Source organism: Zootoca vivipara, chromosome 4, assembly GCF_963506605.1.
Source record: "Zootoca vivipara chromosome 4, rZooViv1.1, whole genome shotgun sequence".
Taxonomy (NCBI): Eukaryota; Metazoa; Chordata; class Lepidosauria; order Squamata; family Lacertidae; genus Zootoca; species Zootoca vivipara.
The window spans coordinates 80239171-80261768 of NC_083279.1; the positions used below are offsets into that span (position 1 = coordinate 80239171).

General features: G+C 41.0%; 2 protein-coding genes across 3 annotated transcripts in view; one reads left to right on the forward strand and one right to left on the reverse strand.

Annotated features, from left to right (window-relative positions):
• ZDHHC20 (zinc finger DHHC-type palmitoyltransferase 20) overlaps positions 1-18240 on the forward strand; it is a 43237-nt gene extending 24997 nt beyond the window's left edge. Inside the window, exons 6-13 of the mRNA XM_035115097.2 lie at positions 455-487; positions 1244-1364; positions 6254-6386; positions 7283-7409; positions 9159-9248; positions 10361-10476; positions 10714-10795; positions 11558-18240. Coding sequence (XP_034970988.2) covers positions 455-487; positions 1244-1364; positions 6254-6386; positions 7283-7409; positions 9159-9248; positions 10361-10476; positions 10714-10751 — 658 coding nt within the window. The 3' untranslated portion in view covers positions 10752-10795; positions 11558-18240. The remainder of the gene's footprint in view (positions 1-454; positions 488-1243; positions 1365-6253; positions 6387-7282; positions 7410-9158; positions 9249-10360; positions 10477-10713; positions 10796-11557) is intronic.
• A 5-nt stretch (positions 18241-18245) lies between these two features.
• On the reverse strand, positions 18246-22459 carry MRPL57 (mitochondrial ribosomal protein L57). Of its 2 annotated transcripts, XM_035115095.2 has the most exons (3): positions 22340-22453; positions 21924-22067; positions 18246-18655 (listed from the first exon to the last, which is right to left on the reverse strand). In XM_035115095.2, exon 3 carries the CDS (start codon positions 18651-18653, stop codon positions 18339-18341), a length of 315 nt encoding a protein of 104 aa, XP_034970986.2. In that variant the 5' UTR covers positions 18654-18655; positions 21924-22067; positions 22340-22453; the 3' UTR covers positions 18246-18338. The 2 variants fall into 2 exon arrangements, with proteins under 2 accessions (XP_034970986.2, XP_034970987.2); XM_035115096.2 differs by lacking the exon at positions 21924-22067 and having other exon boundaries at positions 22340-22459.
• Between the last annotated feature and the right edge of the window lie 139 nt (positions 22460-22598).

Sequence of the window (22598 nt, forward strand, 5' to 3'; positions counted from 1 at the left end):
GTATAATGGATAACCTAACAACAAGCATAACATTTCCCTCTTTTGGCCAAAATAACTTACAGACACAGTAGCCCCTCTCAATGAAGCTTTCACTTTTTAAAAAATTCCCAGCTGTTGTGCTTTAACAAACAAACAAAACAAAAAAACCCAGAGCCTCACTTCTTGCAAAACATGTGGGCCACCCTAGAGAAACACAGAGGTAGGGAAACATTGTTATATGGCACAGAAAAGAAAAGAAAAAGAGTGGCAGTGTGACCCAGAGCTTTGTGGGAACCTAGTCTGACTCAGAGGATATAATGACATCATACTTTGATGGGAGGAGGCTGAATAACTAATTCAGCTTTTTATTTGATCAGTGCACACCTCCATTATAGACAGTCTTGTTTGGAGAATCCACATTTGTACTGTTTTGTCATCATTAACTTTATTGGAAATGTCTTTCTTTTTTCCTTAGGTGTGTACTGAAAATGGACCATCATTGTCCTTGGTATGCTTCTCCCCCCTCCTCCCTTGTGTTCTTAATTTTTGTCTGCACAGAGAGAAATAACTAAACCACTTATTGCTGCAGGATGAACCAGGAACAGGGATAACTAGGAGTGACTACCTCCTCTGGGGAAATTTGGATGCTACATTAGTAGGAGTTGGTCTTCTGGCAAAGTCTAAATGTATATTGGGTTCTATTGATTTTTATAACAGATTACATTCCCAAAATGAAAGCCTAAGGCTGCGGTCATATTCTGTTAAAATTAATGGGAGGTTTTATACTGAAGAGGATTGCACCATAAAAAACATTAATATTATTACGTAGTGACAGTTTCTACTGAATGGTTTTAATACTTCCCTTCAGAAGGCTTAGAGTTTTAAAATAAAATCAGGTTTAGAGCAAAAAAGGATCATTAGAATGAAAGAGACAATTTGTGAATAAATGGAAACAACTGGAGAAAAATACAAATTGTATTCATATTTGCACAGTTAATAAGCAACATTTCAGTCATTTTTAATTGATAAAGGGATGGTTTTTAAAAATCGATTTCAAGTGTTATGCATTGTAAAAGAGAGCAAAGTATCCTGACCTAAAGGGAAAAAAATTCACTAAAGGGAAACTTTTTCACTTTAGGCATTTAAGTTACTTCCAGAAAACAGTTTGCCTAATTCTGTTTGCAATAGCAAACCTAAAAGATAGAACCTTTTAATGCCTGCCATTCTTCCAGGTTTACTTAGCAGTTTTTCTTTTCTTTTCTAGGGTGAATAACTGCGTGGGATTTTCAAACTACAAGTTTTTCCTCCTGTTTTTATTTTATTCTCTCCTGTATTGTCTTTTTGTTGCCTCTACTGTGCTGCAATATTTCATAAAGTTTTGGACAGTAAGTTTTAAAAATATATATCATATCTTAGATATTTTATCTGTCTGTCTCCGTGTGTTTAAACATCATGCATTTATTGTTGACATACCACATTTAACCATCAGTTTGAAGTGGCTGAAGGAATAAAAACCTACTGATAGTTAATCTAAATTTATTTATTTAATAATGTGTGCTTTTTCAGATTCACTAGAGCTGGAAAACTCTGGGACAGTTTTTGCTCTGCATGTTTTAAGAGACCACATTATGTTCATATGACATTTATAACTCAAAAAATGTAAGCATTGCCCTCATCTAATTCCAAAATAATGATCTTCACTACTCTGATTGAGTAGCATTATTTACTTTATATTAAATCACTACCTGAATATACAGTACTATGAAGGCTGTAGACCAGAGGTTTGTGCCACAAGAAGCCAAAAATGCCTCATGTTGCCAATGGCTGTGGACTTGCACTGTTGTGCTTCTGAAAAACATGGAAGAGAGCTTCTTATTTAATGAGATAACTTCTTACATTAAAGAAGTCAGTTTTGATTTCAGAAAACAGTTTGTGTGTGCATGTATCACAAGTAGAAAAGGAAAATCTTTGACCGACAGAGTAAATTCTCTTTCTTAATATTCCATGAGATCTTCTCTTGTGAGGATAAAGACACCCTTCTGAGGGTTGGTTAGGCATAGAGAAATATAGGCCTTATAGAATCATAGAATTGTAGAGTTGGAAGGGACCCTGAGAGTTGTCTAGTCCAATGCCCTGCCATGCATGAATCCTGCCCACATCCTCAAACCACCAGCCTTCTGGTTAACAGCCAGACATGCTGATCCACTGTGCCACAAAGGGCTTTATTTGGCCATTCATTTATTGGCTTGTTTCCCATTACATCTGATTTGGGAAACTATGGTTACCAGTTTCAGAACAGGCCAGGATCTTAGATCAGCTTTAAATGGTAGTTTAAGATCCTAACTTGTTTCTTATTTGAAAACCACCCTTTCTGGGTTTTGAGATAATGGGGGAAACAATGGTTAACTGGAGGCTTATTGCAACCTCCTGAGAAGGAAAGGGTGATATTTCTTTAAGCTGAGCTAAATACAGCTGAACTGAGACAGACTTGGCAAACGCCATCCAGTGAGCTTTCTGCCTGAAACATGGGAAGCTACTTTATATCAAACGACTGGTTCATCAAGCTCAGTATCGTCTACACCAGTGATGGCCAAACTTGGCCCTCCGGCTGTTTGGGGACTACAATTCCCATCATCCCTTACCACTGGTCCTGTTAGCTAGGGATGATGGGAGTTGTAGTCCCAAAACAGCTGGAGAGCCAAGTTTGGCCATCACTGGTCTACACTGACTAGCAATGGCTCTCCAGGGTTTTAGATAGGAGTCTCTCCCAACCTTGCGTAACGATGATAAGGACTGTACTTGGAACCGTCTACATTCACAGCAGATGTTCTGTGCGTCCTCACCCAGTGCTTTAAACATGACAGGATGCATCCAAAATTCTGTGCTTGGCACCACATACGCTTTCTGGGTTTACCAATTATCTATGATAGAATCATAGAATTGTAGAGTTGGAAGGGACCCCGAGGGTCATCTGGTCCAACCCCCTGCAATGCAGGAATCTCAGCTAAAGCATCTGTCAGAGAGTTGTTGCGGCTACTCCCGAGTAAAGACGCTCCAATCCGTTGTGTCTTTCAAGGTTTTATTGTGCATGCTATTTACAGTGCAGAGATAGCAGAAAACATGACCGCCTAGTCACTCTCCGAACCCGGCAATGGCGCCCGTCGGCTTCGGGGCCAGCATAATAACCTGGGCACCCCGAAACGCTGCCCCTTCGCCCTGCGTTTGGGCGCGCACCTCAATCCGGGTGCCGGAAGGAGTGGTGTCCCTTCTTCCCCTTGTTGGCTGGGATGGTGCCTGAGCTCCGACGCCTCCCTGAGCCGTCCCTCCTCCCCTAAATGGTCAGAGTGGTACAGGGGCTCCGATACGTCACTGAGCCCTTCTTCCACTGTCTGTTCCCCAGAGCATTGCCAGGGCTCTGATGCCTCGCTGAGCCTTCCCCCCTCCATTCCGCTTTCCCCTGACCCTCTGCTAGCGCTGTCGCTGGGCGAAGTGCTGGTCAGGATGATGTGGGGAGGCTCTCTGTAGGGAGTCCCCCTGACAGCATCCATGAGAGATGGCCATCCAACCTCTGCTTAAAAACCTTCAAGGAAGGAGAGTCCACAACCTCTCATGGGAGACAGCTCTTGCTGTCAGAACGTTTTCCCTGATATTTAGTCTGAATCTCCTTTCTTGTAACTTGAAGCCATTGGTTTGAGTCCTGCCCTCCAGAGCAGGAGAAAACCAGCTTGTTCCCTCTTCCATGTGACAGCCCTTGAGATATTTGAAGATGGCTATCATATCTCCCCTCAGTCTGCTCTTTTCCAGGTTAAACATACCCGCAGCTACTGTTCTCGGTAACTGTCTTGAAAGTTACTAAAATATATTAGAAGAATTATATATAGCAATGCATATGGTACAAATGAGACAAGTGTCTCTGGGCAGCTATTGGTAATAGGCAGATAGAATTGTAATATTATTTCATGTGATAATGTAATATCAGTCAGTGGCTCTGAGATACTGGAACTGGTTAATCTAAAGATGTAATTAATGTTTTTATTAATAAAAATAAAATTAATAATTTTATTATTTATACTCTGCGGTTTTCCCAGCCACTTTGGGTGGCTCCCAACAGAATATTAAAAACACAATAAAACATCAAACATTAAAAACTTCCCTAAACACATTTCATTCCTGGTCTCTCTCTCTCTCTCTCTCTCTCTCTCTCTCTCTCTCTCTCTGTGTGTGTGTGTGTGTGTGTGTGATTCCCATTATTTTTTCAAGAGACTACTAGATATTCTTGATTTCCTCTGTTTTTCAGATATGTGAGTTTTAGCTCACTAACATTTTGAAAGGAAACATGCTGCTTCTCCATCAGTTCTTAGAAAGATACATTCTAAAGCAGTGGTTTCCAACTGGCATAACTTACCCATAACTTACCCAGGGAGTCGATGGCACATGTCTGCCAACTGTTTTGGCACATGTCTGCCATCCTGTTTTGAGGCGGCCATGCTGCGCCCCAAAACACACAAGATTGCACAAGGTGCCATGCTCTTGCACAGGTGCATTGCCCAGAAAACATGCATCCCAGTTTTGTGCTGGGAGATGTCAGCATTTTCAAATGCAGGGGGCCCATGGCTTTGCTTTTGAAAAACATGGGGTCTGCAGTACTTCGCTAATTGGGAACCACTGCTCTAAAGCATAGGGAGATTTGTGGCTTTTTAAAGATCCATTGAGAATGGTTTAAGCTCTGATTTTAGAATTACAGTAAAGTGATATATGTAAGCAAAATGGTAGGTATCTTGCCTGTACCCAAACCCACTTTTAGTTACATAAAAAGACATAAGCATCTTACTATAAATTGAGTCTCCAAATAACTCATTCTGTAATAGTGGCAAGGACATTGTGCTTTCAAAATGTTCTGATTTGTAGCTGGGTAACAAATTTCCAAACCTCACATCACTATGAACATTAGCTTCCAATAGTCTTCTTGGATCTATATAAAACCAATTGGCTTCAAGGCTGAACTTCCAATGTGGAAAATTAGAGAGAGCAATGTGTTAATCTTAATTTTAATGGTGTGTCTTGAGTCCATACCATTAAAATATATTACCTTTTACTTCAACCTCATTGTGCAAACACAAGCTCACCTTTACATGTTCATCCACTGAATGTAGACTAAGGCCTCTTGCCATTGAATGCTGCACGCATAAGCCATTACTTTTCTAACAACGTTTTTACTGTTTCTGAACACCAGCCTTGAAGGGATAAAGCTATTTAATAAATTGTCTTTATTTGCACAAAGCTTTGCCGCAGGAAATCTGCTGAGAATTGTCCAAAGGTAAAATGCAATTTAAGCTGAAGTCTGTTCTGGTGTGCTCATTCATTTTTAATAATGAAACAAGATTATCATACTATTTTGTAATACTATCTGTATAATTATGTATTTTTAATTAATTGAAGCTTATTATGGAGAGCCGAAGAAGAAATTAGTACACTTAAATGCTGGTGGTAACTTAAATGGATGCTAATCTGTGATGAGAGAATTTTACTTTTACCTTTCTATTTTAAAGGTCATCTTTTAGAAACAATTGGTTTTTCAAGCTATGTAACTGCTGCAATTAAACTATTTATTGTTTCATGAGATTTTTGTAATCTGAGCATATGTGGAAAACTTGAAACTGAATTAAAAATACACAAGACCTTTTCTCGTGAAATGACACTTCTGCTCAATGTAAAAACATCATTAAAAAAAACAATGCACATTCCCTATAACTTTCACCTTCTTACAGAGGCTTACATTGTATGTGGTATGTGTTGGTTCACATGATCATGTGGCTACTTGCAAATAACTGTGTTCCGTTAACTTCATACTGAAAGTCTAATTAAGCTCAGATGGGTGGGAGGAAGGCTCCTCCTGCCCCCATTTCTGATTTTATAGTTGAATTTATAGTGTGTAGGCATGCTCTACATCTTCCCTCAGGCAGTTTAAGTTATGGAAGGGGAAAAAAACATGTTGTAAACATCGTATAGGAAGTATAGCAGTTCTTGGAAATCATACAGACGCACAACAAAAGATGCTGAATGTGATTTTACAGTTGTACTCATGTACACTCTGTCTCAAAGTAATGGCAAGCCCTGTGACTTGCAGTTCTACATTGGTTTCATATAATTAAATGCTAAATATGCTCATAGTAATGTTCGGACATAGTGATACTGGTTTTAGCTCAAAGAGGCAACTTTATAGAAGACCAGCTGTTGAATAGAAATACTACCCCCCTTTTTTTTTTCTTCCCAGAATGAACTGCTGGACACACGTGCAAAATTCCATGTTCTCTTCCTTTTCTTTGTGGCTGCCATGTTCTTCATCAGTATACTGTCACTTTTCAGCTATCACTGCTGGCTGGTTGGCAAAAACAGGTCAACAATAGGTTAGTAAACAATCTGCTGTATTGTTGTCTATCCCAATTCCAAGAAACTCAACGTTATTCTACTTTATCCTCACCGTTAATCCTGTGAGCTAGGTTAGTCTGAGCATGTGCTCAAGGTCGCTTAGTGTGTTTCATGGCTATGCTTACTCATAAGCAAGTCCCATTAAGAATCCCTGGAGTTTAAATTTTAGATGATTTGGCATAACATTCGGTCTGATTGATAGGTATTTGTATAATTTGAAATAATGGGTGTGATATAATTGTTTTTAATTGGAAAATTAATAAAAATATATTATAAAAAAAAAAAGAATCCCTGGAGTTTAGGATTGTACCCCTCAATCAGCATATCGGTTCAAAGTGACTTATGCTGTTCCCTGCTACTGGCCTTTTTAACTTCTTGAAATGCTTCCTTTCCATCTTAAGTTGGCTGTTGTTAAATACAGGAGCTGGTTTAAACCATACCAAATGGAACATCTTTACCGAAAATGTCTGTTTAATTAGTTGCTTCCTACATTTGTTCCAGCTGCTGCCTTTGTTGAATTTGGTCCGTGTTTTTCTAGCTCATTTTTTTAAGAGTGCCGTTTTAATGAAAACAACAACAAAACTCTATTTTGTAGACATTTTGCATGTTTGCTACTTAATGGCTTTAAAGGATTAGACAAATATATGGAGGGTAAGGCTGTCAGCGATTACTACTCTTAATGGCCATATATTACCTCCAGGCTCAGAGGAATTATGCCTCTGAATACCAGTTGCTAGGGAGCACAAGTGGGAGAGTGTTGTGTTGAGATGGTGGGTGGGCATTTGGTTTGATCCAGAAGGACTCTTCATATATTCTTAGGAGATCTGTTGTCTTTCCCAAATTTGTTTACTTTTGCTTTCTGTGTGTGATACAGAAGCTTTCAGGGCACCTATGTTTCGAAATGGACCTGACAAAAATGGCTTCTCTCTCGGATGCAGTAAAAACTTGAGAGAGGTTTTTGGAGATGAGACAAAGTACTGGTTGCTACCAATTTTTACAAGGTATTCTTATTTAAATTTTATTCTTCTACTTTTATAAGTTATTAGAGTAAAATCTAGAGTTTGGTGATTTAGTGAAGCTAGCAATCCTAAATACTCCTAAAATCGTAATTTGTATATTTCCTGAACAATGAACATACCTATGTGCTAACTAAATGATATATTGTCTGCTAAGACCTAAACTGCATTATTTTTAAATTTATTTCTGTGCATAATGTAGCCTGGGAGGTTGCATGTTCAATCCTCTATATTGTGAGGTCCTTGTTCTGTACTGGGTATTTTAGACAAATTATTTAAAATATTCCATATATATACCTTTTTCTTCAGGACCATGCCACTGTACTAAATACCAGTTTTTACTTTTAATCCCTCTGTATTCTATACAGTGATTGTTTTCTACAATTGTAACGTCTGTTGTTGACAAATGTTTTCAGAATTTTGCAGTAGATACCTCTTTTATTCTACATAACTGTTTGCAAGTCTTGTGCATGCTTGCCTGGGAGCAAACTTTATTTGTCACGATTTTGTTGCGTTTTTAATATTTTGTTGGAAGCCGCCCAGAGTGGCTGGGCAAACTGGCAAATTTATATAATATATAAATAATATATTATTATTATTATTATTATTATTATTATTATTATTTTATTACTAACCTCCCGAGTAATATTTAATAGGATTGGGCTTTTATGGTTCAAGTTAAATACAAATGGAACCATATAAAAGTATTTCTATGACTTTACAAAATAAAGCAGAGTCAAAATAGTTGGTCGCCATTAGTTCTTATTTGTGGATTTTTGCAGATCATTTGTACAACTGACCTTTTTTAAAAAGTGGCATCTTTGCCAAGTCCTACTGTTAGTATTCCCAGCATGAGGGCAACACTTTTTAGTTGCCTTCCACATGCCAACAGCTGTGCTGTAACCTTGAACATGCAGAAATAACATACTGTCAAGGAATATAGGTTGCTCAGACCTTTGTAAGAACTTTTTTTATTAAAAAAGACTGCCTTGCTTTGTGAGATCAGCAGCCAGGTACAATTTCTACAGTAATAACTAAAGCCCCATGTTTTAGAAATTTAAGAGAAACAGCAAGAAAATGAGTTTTCAGTTCAAACTGAGACATTCAAAAACACTCCAGTGAACTATTGAGGTTAAACAGACGGCATGTAATTTACTGATAATAATACACATTCTTTTAAGTCTTAAATTTCCTATGGTCAAGCTGACAATAAATTTAAACTCGTAGGTGTTTTGTGTTGTTCCAGTGGAGCACAAGCCTTTTTTTGATTTTGGAGACAAACTTTGTTGAACAAGTACATATATGCTTCCATGGTATTTATACTAAATAAATAAACGTGCAAATTACCTGCAGCTCTGAAATAAATAATTTCCTGCATTATTTGTAGTGGAGGCTGCAGTGTTTAAAAGTTACTTACCATCTGCTATACCAGGCATCCCCAAACTGCGGCCCTCCATATGTTTTGGCCTACAACTCCCATGATCCCTAGCTAACAGGACCAGTGGTCGGGGAAGATGGGAATTGTAGTCCAAAACATCTGGAGGACCGAAGTTTGGGGATGCCTGTACTATACCAACCAAAACATTCCATTGTTTGAACAGGGTGATGTACTATCTACATTTACTGAGTCACACAAATGTGTCACTTCATATAACTGTTTTAAACCCAGTGTATCTATTAGTGTTAGTTTTTAATAGCATGCTAGTTAGATGTCAAGTCTATTTTATTGTTCAGTTTAGGGGATGGCTGTAACTTTCCAACACGCTTGGTGATTATGGATCCAGAGCAGCTTACTGTCTCAAGCCAAAATGATCCTGCTAAAAGGTGTGTAGTTTTTCTTTAACTTGTGTCTTGCTTCCTTTTCTCTTAATGCATATTGAAGACCACAGTTGTGGCCAAATGTGAACAGTCCTCTTTGTAGTCTAATCTTTTCCCTGCCTCTGCTTTTGACCCATTGTTCATCAGGTCTTAGCCTCCTTTTTTACTCCCCTACTCTAAATGTTCTTTGATACTGTTTGACTTTGAAGTGAGTTAGGCTGGAAAGTTTATTTCTTTTTAATGGGAAGTTCTTTGTTTGACAATCTTTATAGTATATGACTGGCGTGCTATGGTCCATGGGGTCACGAAGAGTCGGACACGACTAAACGACTAAACAACAACATAGTAGAAGTACAAGCTTAGTTATGGACACCTTGTGCATTTAAAATTGAGCTTTCTAAGGCTCGGTTTTTCCTGCCTTCATCCTGGCCTGCCATATGGAGCTTCCAGCCTTATCTCTCTTACAAGTTCACTGTTCTCACCAATTAATTCCCTGTGCATCCTTTATTGTATGCCAGGTATTCAGAGTAGCCCTTGAGAGAGATTGTGCCAGTTTAGATCATGTAACCACAAACTATTGTTTCTTGTTATAAGCTTGAACAATCCAATCCTCCCCATTACACTTGAGGGGAGGACATTTAAAGCCTCTTTTCCTGGTTAGCAAGTAAGTTTCTTACTTACTAGGAATGGGTGCCTTAAATCTCCTCCCATCATACATGAAGGGGAGAGGACAGCAGGCAAGCCTGAAGCTCATGCCAGTTACCGTGTTTCCCCGAAAATTAGACACTCTCTTATATTTCTTTTTCCTCAAGAAGACACACTATGGCTTATTTTCAGGGGATGTCTTAATTTTATTACGCGTCCAGCCTCGCCTCTTCCTTGGCGCCTTCTAGAACTGCGGCTATCACTATGCCTTATTTTTGGGGTATGGCTTATATTGCGCAAATGCGTAGAAATCCTGCTACGGCTTATTTTATGGGTATGTCTTATTTTTTGGAAAACAGGGTATGTCTGAACTGATTGTGAGCAAAATTAATTCATATTGTGGTGGTCTCCAGAATAGAGTTTAAGAATTTGGTGCCTGAACTCCAGCTTCTGATAGCAGTTCTTCTTTTCAGCTCGGGTCCCAGTCAGCCATTTCCTGTTAGGCCACTAAGCGAGTCCCAAAATCGATTGCTGGCCAGTGAAAACCAGTGGGTGGAAACCAATTCAGAAGATGAAAATGTTAAATCAGGTACTGAATGTTAACTGATTAATTATAATCACTTGTTATAGAACAGAATTTCAACATTCTGATTAAACGAGAGAGAAAAACTGATTTTAAAGTTGGAGAAGTTTGTCTTTTACAGATTAATACAAATAAAGAGGTCAGATACTGGCTTAATGCTGCTCCCCCCCAAAAAAAAATTTTTCCATCATGTAACATCTCTAAAGTGTACCTTTATAATTATGTTTTCTTTATTTTTTAAAGGTGTAAAAAAGCATATTATAGTTTCATTGGAGAGCTGATCTTGGCTTCAGTGTCCATCCCTCTCAGTGGAGAGGAAAAGATGGTAAGATAACTTCCGCTCAGAGTGATTTATTGTGACCTTGTAAGGCTGTGAAATAAGATTATTTTCCTTCTGAAAGCCTTTTTTTTAAAAAAAGGAAAATGGAGCATGGCTGATGCACCAGAAATATAAAGCCTAGTCTTAAAAGTAAAGTCAGAAACGCAGCAATTAAGGACTTGAAAATATTCCAATCTGTGGTTTGATACATATGTTTGAATGATTGTCCAGAAGGCATCATCTGCTGTCAGTCATGCTGAGCATGGCTTTAATCTGAGCAGATCTCAGACCTGGCACCTGCTTCGAGTTCTAGAATTCCAGCCATGAATACGGTTGGAAAACGGTGACTATAAGCATCAGAACAATGTTTATTCAGTGTGGAGTAGCCACAATCAGTTCCTTTGTGTCTGCGATTAGGGGATGAGTTTTCTACTGGTTAATTTGAGATACCACAAATCTATTTCCGAAGCAGATTTAAAGCAGCAGGCAGATTTCAGAGAGCAGAAACCAACTCCTGTTTGGATAGAAATGTGTTTACAGTGCAGTTGCCAGCATCCCAAGACCAAGCTGATAGAAGTTGTATGAGTGGAACGCAGGTGGCAGCACATAGACCCCAGGTGGGCTTCAGTCATTTTGGGAAAAGCAAAGCCCTTCATAAGCAGTAAGTCATGCAAGGAAGCAACATAGATCGAAATATGGAGTAGGTAGTCTTTTTTCTATCTCTGTCTTTATGCAGCATTACACTAATGTAATTTGTTTTCCATATAGGTTTCTACACTACATTTGTGCTTGGATATTACTTAATTTTGTATGGAAGACACTGATATATCAATGGAACAGTGCCAGCATGTTAGCAGGATATGAAAAAATCGAAATCCTTGACAGTATCCAGTGGATGCTTATGAGCACTGTTGCAGAGCAGAAAGTTTGATGCCTTAAGATTCTTAATGTGCATTTTCGCAACATGGACGTAAGCCACTACAAGGGCCAAATCCTGAAATACCCTGGAAGGATATGAGAGTATGCAAGACTCTTAGAAGTGCAGAAACTATGCATTTTGGCTGCACCGCGGTGGAGGAAACTAATTCTGCAAAGTTCGTGTGAGAAATGCCATGCCGGTGTCATACGGGAGTTTCTTCCATAGCAAGTCTATGGAAGGAGGATGGGGAAGGGGAGGAAAGTGTGAAACAATCATAGAGTACGGTCATTGAAACTGCACAGTACAATTATGTGTCTCAAAGCGCTATCTGGTGGACTTGCAGCATGATGCATTTTTGCTTTCTCCACTACCATTATCAGATAACCAGTGGTATTGGTAGGTGTTGCTAAACAGCCAACCCAAGACTCTGGCCTGTTAGTCCTCTCTGATATTGAAGTTCTCTTCCTACAGGCTTGCTTTGTTGCAATACAACATCAGACAAGCAAGGTTTTTCCATTGCATCATCATCATTATTATTATTTCAGAAATAAGGGCCCACTGGCAACATAGTACATTAGTTAGGGAGAATAAAGTTTCCTCGACTTTCTGTTTCTTTAAAGTGCCAATAGTTTAATTTCTAGAATTTGTCTTTTTAAGCCATATCAACAATATAATTCAGTAAAGTGATTTTTTTCTCCTCCTCCCCCCCCCCCGCCGAGATGTTTACCTGAATATTACTTTCAAATCTTTTTGACTGATAATCCCAGCATAAAGATCCCAATTGATTTATCCATCTTCTTTTCAGCCCAGCTTCAGAGATCATCCATTTCTTTTTTAAGAGAAAAGAAACAAATATGTACTGTACTTTATGGGACTGGATTTCACAGGGAGTTTTACTAGCAAAATCCTGAGTAAGGTGTAGAAGAATGCACCCAAGGGAGAGGGTTTGTTCTCTAGTAACCCCTGCTTTGGCATCTGGGATCCTACTCTCCCTCCCAGAGTCTCACTGACCCTGAACCCAAGGCCTATCCTTTTAGGACACAAATATTTTTCTGAGAAAATAATTCTACAACAAACTACTGTGAGGGCTTAATCTTTATTATCAGTTCACAAGGGGCAGCGAAGTACTCGATGCTTGACTCAGAAGAATCCTCATCTCCAGCCACCCAGCTCTTTAAGCAGAATTCTGGCTTCCAATACTCTTTAAGGAGGAGACCATTGTAGCCTTGAAGTTCCATCTTGGCTCACTGTATGGTGTTAGACTGCCCCATCATTGTACCTTGATGTGTACCTTTTAATTCCCTATCATAAATTGTGTCCAAGCTGCTCATAGTTTGTTAGCTCCATAAAAATATTAAATTCTTCCCAAACCCCTTTTATATAAATTATCCCATGTATGATACAAGTGGAAAAACCGGGATCCACTTTGCAAATCTTAGGAAACATGATGATAGTTGGGGGGGGGGAATTATATTGAAAATAAATTTTGTAGTTTGTAAAATAGTTTAGGATCTTCTTAGATCTGTCTCTTAGCTTAGTTTACAAAATGAAGGGAAAGCTAAAATGGTTTGTGCTGTCTTTGTGACCAACCCAAACTCAAGAGCTGGATCCTACTCCCTTCCTGTGCAAAATGCATAAATCAAGCTCAGGGCTTTCAGTGCAACTGGTAACCTCACTCTCTGTACTCAAGGCTGTGGGATTTCACCCCAACTCCTGCCCTGAAATAGCAGTTGCCATCAGTGCTTCAGAGCGCATGGAGGAAATAAGCTTTATGTGGCACAACAGCACCTTGCATGTAGCTTGTCCAGGTCAGGTGGGGATGAATGGAGGCAGGTTTGCTTTTTTTGTCTTCTTATGTCCCAGCCAGCCCACAGAATGGTCCTACAACTTCTTGCACTAGCTAGGCACTGTAGCAAATGGACAGCCCCTTCAGTGTTGACACAAGTGAGCAGAGGTGCCGTGCTCTGCCTTGCTTGTCCCATTCATCATACAGTACCTGCGCTTTGACTCTCAACAGCTTCAGGAAAGGGTAGAATGGAATCAAGTATATCCTGGGAGCCAGGGCATAAATTTATGGGTTGTGTTTACCAGTTAGGTCAACGATAGCAGCACATTTCTTATAGTATGTATATGTAAAATGGGTAACAGGGTTCTCTTTGTAGAGTGTACATAGGAATAAAGGCCCATCTGCACTTAACGTGAATGTTAGAAGTCCACACGTTGCTGTTAATGCATTCCCTTTTTTTCACTATTGGGGTAATAATTGTCAATATTCAATACTTTCTTGATCTGCAGTCCTTAAACTACTTTGAAAAGGTTCCAAAAGAACTCTCCTTCATGGTATGCGTTGTTTAATGTGTAAGCTATCTTGACCAGTATTGAGAAATTATACCAAAGAATATACTTTGTAAAGCAGTTTAGTTTTAATTCCAATGCCTTATGAAAGCATTTTGCTAGTAAATGACCTAGCATCAGCAGGTCACATTTAAGGATCAATGTGATTTTTAATGCTAGTAAATACAGTTTGCATTCCCTAGCAGACACATTCCTGTTTCAAGAAGCTCCCCTTCCGAGTCGCTGAATTCTGATTTTATCACAATCTGGTGTTGCTTGCTGGCCACTTTTATGAGTTCAATTTTATGTTACAGATTTGGGGTGAAGTTGTTTTTTGTTTGTTTTTTAAAGCAGCACAAGCAGCACTTCTTTCATTTACCAACCACTCTTTTTTCTGGTAGAATGCCTTAACAATTGGTATCTACTACTAGAGTCAATCAAGTTCCAAACATCATCTTTATTTTTAATAAGATGCCAGCCCTAATACACAATGTGACGTTAGCTCCTAGTTACTTAGCAACATATCTCTTGGATCAGTGTTGGAAACCTATGCTTTAACTCAGTCTTAATATCCAATATGTATTCTCCAGATCTTAACTTGAATCTTGTAAATGGTGGAAAGTGTCTGTACACATTTACAGAACAATAACTGAAGTTGAGTTGTAGAAGATCATCCAACAGGGATATGACTGACTCATAACTTGGGTCAAGTTAGGACAGCATCGGAACCTTTTTCTTGGCACCCAAAAATTGTAAGCACCATCAGATGTACAAGTTATATTATGCTGCAGTTCCCAAGTAGTCCCAGAATTCTGGGATTCTACCAGGAAAATTTTATTTAAAGTGGTTTAAGGAATGCAGATTTTTCCTTCATTCCTAAATGCATTTACCAGGAAGTCCTACGGGTTTCTGCAGAGATGACATATAAATACATGGTTTAGAATTGCAGACCATAATGCAAAACAGAGAACATCTCTCCACTGTGTCTTCATTTCTTCTGCCCTCGTGTGTAAATTACAAGGCCATAAGAGTGACATCCTTAGTTTATGTCTAGGGCTGCCACAACCTGTGTGTTTGCCAGTGGGTATGTCAGATACATTGCCCTGAATTTATGACAAATGTGTATGCAAGGATTTTACTTAAATAAAGGTATATCCACTGTAACTAAGTAAGCTTGCAAATACTCAAAATTTAAATTGGTATGAGGTTATTTAGAGGATATATAATGTGAATAATGCATCTGTTTTTATGTTGCAGATAGGAATTTTCCTATGCACAAAGAAAGCATTGCCATTAATACTTTAAAGTGACTTTTTAAACAGACTTTTATAAATAAATTAAATATAAAAGAATACAGATCATTTTGCCTGAAATTTTCATGTTTTTATCTGCACCTTGTAATATTTTCATGTGTATTTTTCACCAATAATTTTAAATCATGTTGAGTATTTTATATATCAAAGTGCAGACTTCCATTAATATCTTAAGCATAGCTCCTTTTAAGGGGAAAAAGCATAATCTTTAAACCCTTCTTTGCCAAAGTGATGATACATTAAAATGGATTATGACACACTGAATGCAAAAGAAACTAAATAAATACGTTGAAAAAATGAGCTAACTTGTGAACTGCATTTCTAATTGGTGCAAGTGATGAAGATACAATTTCAATTCCCTTTTATGTGTGGGTATAAATGAGTGGGGACATCACTTGGGAAGGAAGAGGGGCTTCAAAAGTTAGTTGGGGCTATCTCTCATGTGTCAGTCCAATTAAATAAAGACAGCAGTGGGCAGATGTTGCCAGAGTTCACCTCTATTTTGGGTCCCCACACTTGGCTCCATTTTGCCTGGAAATGTTAGCTAGTAAGGGCTAACAATTTAGGACAGCATGCATTTCGCAGGTCCCATTGACACTATACTTGAAATGGAAGTGTACCAGCCCAAAACATGGATCACTGTAATCTACCTCTGTCCCTGACAGGTTGCTGCTAGAAAGCATGCTACCACTGAGGACACACAATGTGACAAAGCTAAAATCAAGATACACTTCCGGGGAAGGAGCTGTCACAGGTTAGTCACCTCTCTTGGGAGCTCCCCAAAGATGTAATTTAGTGGTGACTAACGGTGGAGATTATGTGTCGTTTTTGTCTCTGCTGGACAGAGACATTTGGATTAACTCCTGGATATTCTTGATGCTGACGCGATTGAGAAATCCTATTGGACGGGTGAGTGACCAGGAGTGGGAGAAACAACAGCATTGCCCAGGCACTGCTAAAGATCTCTGGAGATCAATCCAGAAAAGACTAACCATACCTCCTTTCTTTAGTTATATTTGAAACTGCTATAAATCACTAACGAAATTAAAGAAACTACTCCTTTGTCAGTAAAAATGCCAATTTGAAATATGACCCTAAAGCTGGCTTAAGAAGAGAAGTCATTGAAAGACTGAAGGCAAAATTGTTTTTTTCAGGAAGTATCTAGTTTGTTTCGAGGAAAGTATACAGCTGTTTATAACACGCACCTGCTTATAAGAGAGAAGAGAATCTCTGAGAAGTGTCTATGTTATGCTGTTATATCTTTGATCCTCCGTTTCACAAGTGATTGCACTGACAGTAATGAGAATTAATGGTTGCTGCTGCACTCGCAGTGGGAAGAATGGAATGCTAAGAATGTGGTTAGGACTGTATTCTAGTAGCACCCAAGATTGCAGGTATGTTAAGAAATAATCTATTAACTGTGGCAGGTTTTCAAAAATTATTTGATCAACAGAGAAAGCAATTTAAAATGGGAGATGCAGAAAATGATCATGGACAAATCATTAAGTGTGGAATTACAGCTCCTGGGAAAACATACTGGAGATGGTTTGCTACATCAGGAGGAAGGTTTTACACAGATTACTGAAGAGTCACAGCTCCTGGAAAAAATGATCAAGGATAATTTGCCAGCCCTAGAGGATGGTTTATTGCTGATGCTGGAAGGAGTGCAACAAATGTAATACTGTGTTTCCCCTTTTTAAAGACGCCGTCTTATAACTTCTTTTCCTAAAAAAAAAAAACAGGGTGGCTTACTTTCGGTGGGATGTCCTTTTTTATTATTACCAGTACGGTTTTTACGGCTCAGGGCGCTGCTTGGCCCTCTTGAGTGCTCGGTGCTGCAGCAGCCACAAGTTCCGGGTGGCGGGGCGACAGGCATCCTTGGCCGGGCCAGGCGGAGGCCACTGGCTCAGGCGCTCTGCCCACCGCTGCAGGGCGCTCCAAGCTCCTTGGCCGGGCCAGGCAAGGAAGAAACAGTGAGCCCAGCGGTGGCAGCAAGCACGGAAGCGGCAGGGACGGCGGTGGACGAGAAGGCGGAGTGCAGGGATGCAGCCAGCAAGGCGGGAGCGCCGCTTCACAGCTGATCGCGCTCCTGCAGTGCCGGCCGCATGGAGTGACTGAGTGGAGGTGCCTGTGGGGGTTGGTTTCCACAGCGCGGAAGTATGGCTTATTTTGGGGGTATGTCTTATATTTCTCAAATGCTTAAAAACCCTGCCATGGCTTACTTTATGACTACCTATTAAAAAAGGGGAAACGGTACTGGAAGGCGATGGAATTCATGGAAGGAGGACTGTGTATAACTTGGAATCATCTCAAGAAAAAGTGATCATGCCTCCTGCAATACTTTTGGGAAAAAAGAATGGAAATGCAGGAAATTGAAAGAAAAAAATCTAAATGACAAGGACAGAAGACCATGGCAACAGGAAATGAAATTGGAATATATAGGTACTTTGGGGGGAGTGCAAATTAATGTCTACTTAATTTGTGGTCAATTGTGGACATTGTCTTATATAAATACAGTGAAGAAATTCATGAGGAATAAATAAGAAGGACTTAATTGTCTTTTAAAATCTGGAGGTAAAGTTGTGAGGGTGGACCAGAGGAAGATTAAGGCTGACTCTTACTTTTAACAATAATGGGAGAACCTCTTTTGGATTTCTAGGATGGGAAGGGAATGAAACTGAGATGTCTGGATTTAACACTGGGAAAATAACACCTAGCAGAGGAATGAATAACTAGACATTACTCTGGATTGAACATTAGGTTATTACAAGAAACTTTTGCAGGCACAACTTGAGGAGAGAGGGTGGTCCTTTCTAGACAGAATAGCATTACCAAAGTTTGGAAGAAAAAAAAACACCTGTAACTTGGAATGAACACAGAGACTGAGAGCTGAAGAGTAATACATTTATTTACAGGCCTTCTTACATAACTGGTGGTTGCCACTGTCAGCAATTGCAAGCAGCTGAACGCCAACTAAAGTTTTTCAAGCTTCTGTCCATTTCTTGGTCACATTAAGGTGACCCAGATGTTCTGTAGCAAACTTGTGCTCTGGAAACTTAGCTCTTTTTTCATCCATTGTTTTTTTCCGATATAAATTTCTGCGTTCTACGTTGTGGCGATACTCCTGGTCTTTTGTCATGTATGGCCGGCTCAGCCAATATTCATTTTCAGCTTCCCTTTCCAGCCTCTTAATGATACCCTGTTTCATTACCTCTGTAACGAACCTCGGCCGTCTGTGTTTACCAATCCACTGACTCCCAGGAATGCTGTTTCGAAGCCGTGCTATGGTCAGAAACATACCTTTAACAGCAAAGGAGGTTAACATTGATTACTTGAATATTGTTCAATCAAATACAAGAGGTCAATATTATTTAGTTAGCAGCTATAACCCATGGCTATGATGAATTAGAGAAACTCACTTCTAGCTCGAGACATCAATGGGCACACCTATCTCATACAGGATTTTCGGCAATCGTCCATGTGTCAGAGGCTGCAGGGGTCTATCTCCCGATTTTTGATAATGTGTAAGTAGAGGACAGACTGGTGCAGCTTTTGATTCCCACAAAGGCCCTTCCCTTGATTTTCTTCAGTTAATAGAAAATTCAAGTGAGGCAACACACACTACTGATAAGCCAGTAAGGGGAATCTATGCCTGGGCTGTACCATTTGAGGCTAGGTACACACCCTACATTTAAAGCTTATCCCTTGCCTGCAAAATAATAATAATAAAATAAAATATTGACACTTGTAGCTCTATGAGGAGTAATAACAATAGTAGTAATTTATTATTTATACCCCGCCCATCTGGCTGGGTTTCCCCAGCCACTCTGGGCGGCTTCCAACAGAAATATTAAAATTCACCAATTTCAAAGATTAAAAGCTTCCCTAAACAGGGCTGCCTTCAGATGTCCTCTAAAAGTCTGGTAGTTGGGGTTTTTTTTACATCTAGGGGAGGGCGTTCCACAGGGCGGGTGCCACTACCGAGAAGGCCCTCTGCCTAGTTCCCTGTAACCTCGCTTCTTGCAGCGAGGGAACCGCCAGAAGGCCCTCGGCACTGGACCTCAGTGTCCGGGCAGAGCGATGGAGGTGGAGACGCTCCTTCAGGTATACTGGTCCGAGGCCGTTTAGGGCTTTAAAGGTCAGCACCAACACTTTGAATTGTGCTCGGAAACGTACTGGGAGCCAATGCAGCTCTTTCAAGACCGGTGTTATGTGGTCTCGGTGGCTGTTCCCAGTCACCAGTCTAGCTGCCGCATTCTGGATTAATTGTAGTTTCTGGGTCACCTTCAAAGGTAGCCCCACATAGAGCGCATTGCAGTAGTCCAAGCGAGAGATAACTAGAGCATGCACCACTCTGGCAAGACAGTTTGCGGGCAGGTAGGGTTTCAGCCTGCGTACCAGATGGAGCTGATAAACAGCTGCCCTGAATACAGAATTGACCTGCGCCTCCATGGAGAGCTGTGAGTCCAAAATGACTCCCAGGCTGCGCACCTGGTCCTTCAGGGGCACAGTTACCCCATTCAGGACCAGGGAGTCCCCCACACCTGCCCGCCTGTCTCCCACAAACAGTACTTCTGTCTTGTCAGGATTCAACCTCAATCTGTTAGCCGCCATCCAACCTCCAACCGCCTCCAGACACTCACACAGGACCTGCACCGCCTTCACTGGTTCTGATTTGAAAGAGAGGTAGAGCTGGGTATCATCCGCATACTGATGAACACCCAGCCCAAACCCCCTGATGATCTCTCCCAGCGGCTGCATGTAGATGTTAAAAAGCATGGGGGAGAGTAAACTACGGTCCTCAAGATTCTGTGAGGGGTGGACAGAAGATACTGTACTTTTATTCCACCAACAACACAAGAATCTCTGTGGAGCGGAGACTTGAATTTATAATGCATAAATAAACATATTGCTTGTGCTGTGTACTGCATATAAAACTTAATAAGAAAGTACCACTGGACAAGTTACTGTAGTTATATATTCTTGTATTTACATGAAAACCAATAAAAATTATTTGGACAGAATACTCTTGAGGGGTGTGTAGGCTTTAAATGAATTGTGTGTATGCAGCCCCAGTCTTCAGCTGGGGACTCATATTTGAATGTCCCACATCGAAAACTATGGTAAGTATCAGAGAAGAGCTTAAATGAAGCCTTCACACTGATATGCCAACCCCACCTACTGTGCTATGCCAAACCCACAGTACAGTGGTACCTCGGTTTATGAACACAATTGGTTCCGGAAGTCTGTTCATAAACCGAAGCGTTCATAAACTGAAGCAAACTTTCCCATTGAAAATAATGGAAAGTGGATTAATCTGTTGAAGACGATGAAAAACACCCCCTAAAGCAGCAATTTAACATGAATTTTACTGTCTACCAAGAGGTTTCCGAGGCCTATGGAGGCCTCCACGGAGGCATTGGAGCATTTGTGACTGGGACGCAGCCATGGAAACGCTCCGATGCCTTCACAGAGGCAAACTGCGCGGAAAGGAGCCTTTCCCCGACGCAAGTGCCCTGCGCTGCAGCCGCGTCTCATTCAAGGCGGCTGAGATGGGACTGCCTCCAATGCCTCCGTGGAGACCTCGGAAACCTCGGGTTACTTACTTCCGGGTTCCGATGGTTCGTAAACCGAAGGTTTGTAACCCGAGGTGTTCGTAAACCGAGGTACCACTGTAGTACATTGAGCGGGGATTACATTCTAGGGATAGCACCTCATATCCAAAAACTCCTATACGAGGCATCCCCAAACTGTGGCCCTCCAGATGTTTTGGCCTACAACTCCCATAATCCCTAGCTAACAGGACCAATGGTCGGGGAAGATGGGAATTGTAGTCCAAAACATCTGGAGGGCCGAAGTTTGGGGATGCCTGTCCTATACTGTACTTGAACCACCCTCAGATGAGCAATCTTGACTGTGAAGCAAGACAGAGCTTAATTTTAAGCTCTCCGCCTTGCTTCCTGGGCTCCAGGAGGCTCTTGCAGGTCATCCAAGTTCCTGGAGATTTTGTGAGGGGAAAATCATGAAATCTCCAGGAGATCTCAGATTCATGTGAAGAAACACAGAGGAGTATAATATAATCCCAAAAAAAATATTCACAGATGAAAATAGTCACTCAGTTGAAGCCCGTCTCTCCCTGTACCAAAAAAAATCACACTTTCTATTACTGATTGCGCTCGTGAATTAAACTATTCTTAACCCTGTTTTCAGGGCACAAAGCGGCTTACATTACTCTAAATGCATGAAATAAAAATTACAAAAACGCAGCAGCATCTAAATAGTTGTTTTTTTTTTAGTACAGTACAAATCAGACAAAAACCACAAGAAATGTTTATTTTAAAGACCACCAGCAATGAGTGGTTGTACCCTGGGGATGTAGTTCTAAAGTGTAGGGCCACCACCAATAAAGCCCTGTCCCTATATCTCACAGGAAGGCTAGGGAAGCCCTCTAACACCTGCACGTTGTAGAAAGTAAACTCTGAAATGCACAGCGCTGCAAACCTCTCACGCTGCTGGCCCCACGGACAAACCTGAGGGCCAGAGGATCCCCACCCCCCTGGAGGCTCACCTGGAGCGTGTGAAAGGACTGTGTGAACCGAATTCAGTTCCAGTAGCGGAAAACAGTCCCTCTGCTGCTCAAGGTCTGTCCTCTGCTTTAACGCTACACGTTTGCTTTTTGCGCCTAGGCTTCGGCTGGTAAATCTTGGGAGCTCTAGTAACAAGAAGAAGAAAAAACAGCAGATCTGACACGTCTGAAGTGCTCCCACCAACTAGTCCCTGCCTCCTTCCACTGCAATTCTATCAGTGGCTACCGGCCACCTTGGGCAGCTTCTCGGTGTCCCGCCCGCTTCCTCCTGCCGGCGCTTTAGAAGGAAAGGGGGCCCCGTCCCTTTTCCCCGCCTCCCCCCCCCACCTGTTTCACCGTCCCTCCGCTCTGCCCGTCCGTCCCCGCAACCCCTTTCCCGCTGCTCCTCTTCAACTCACCGGTCACACCAGGTCCGTCGGTCCCACCTCGGGCAGGGAAAACAAAATGGCGCCGCCCGAAAGGCTCGTCCGTGCTTCAGTCTCAAGCTCTCGCGAGAGTGAGGAGGCCTCCATCCACCCACACACACCTCCTCCACTGAGGAGGCGTGGAAAGCGAGCAAGGGCGGGGCTGGCTCGCTTCCTAGCTGACCAATCACTGAGCTGGCAGATTCAAACGTCGAGGCGGGAGAGGGGGGTGGTTGGGTGTGCCGTGAGAGAA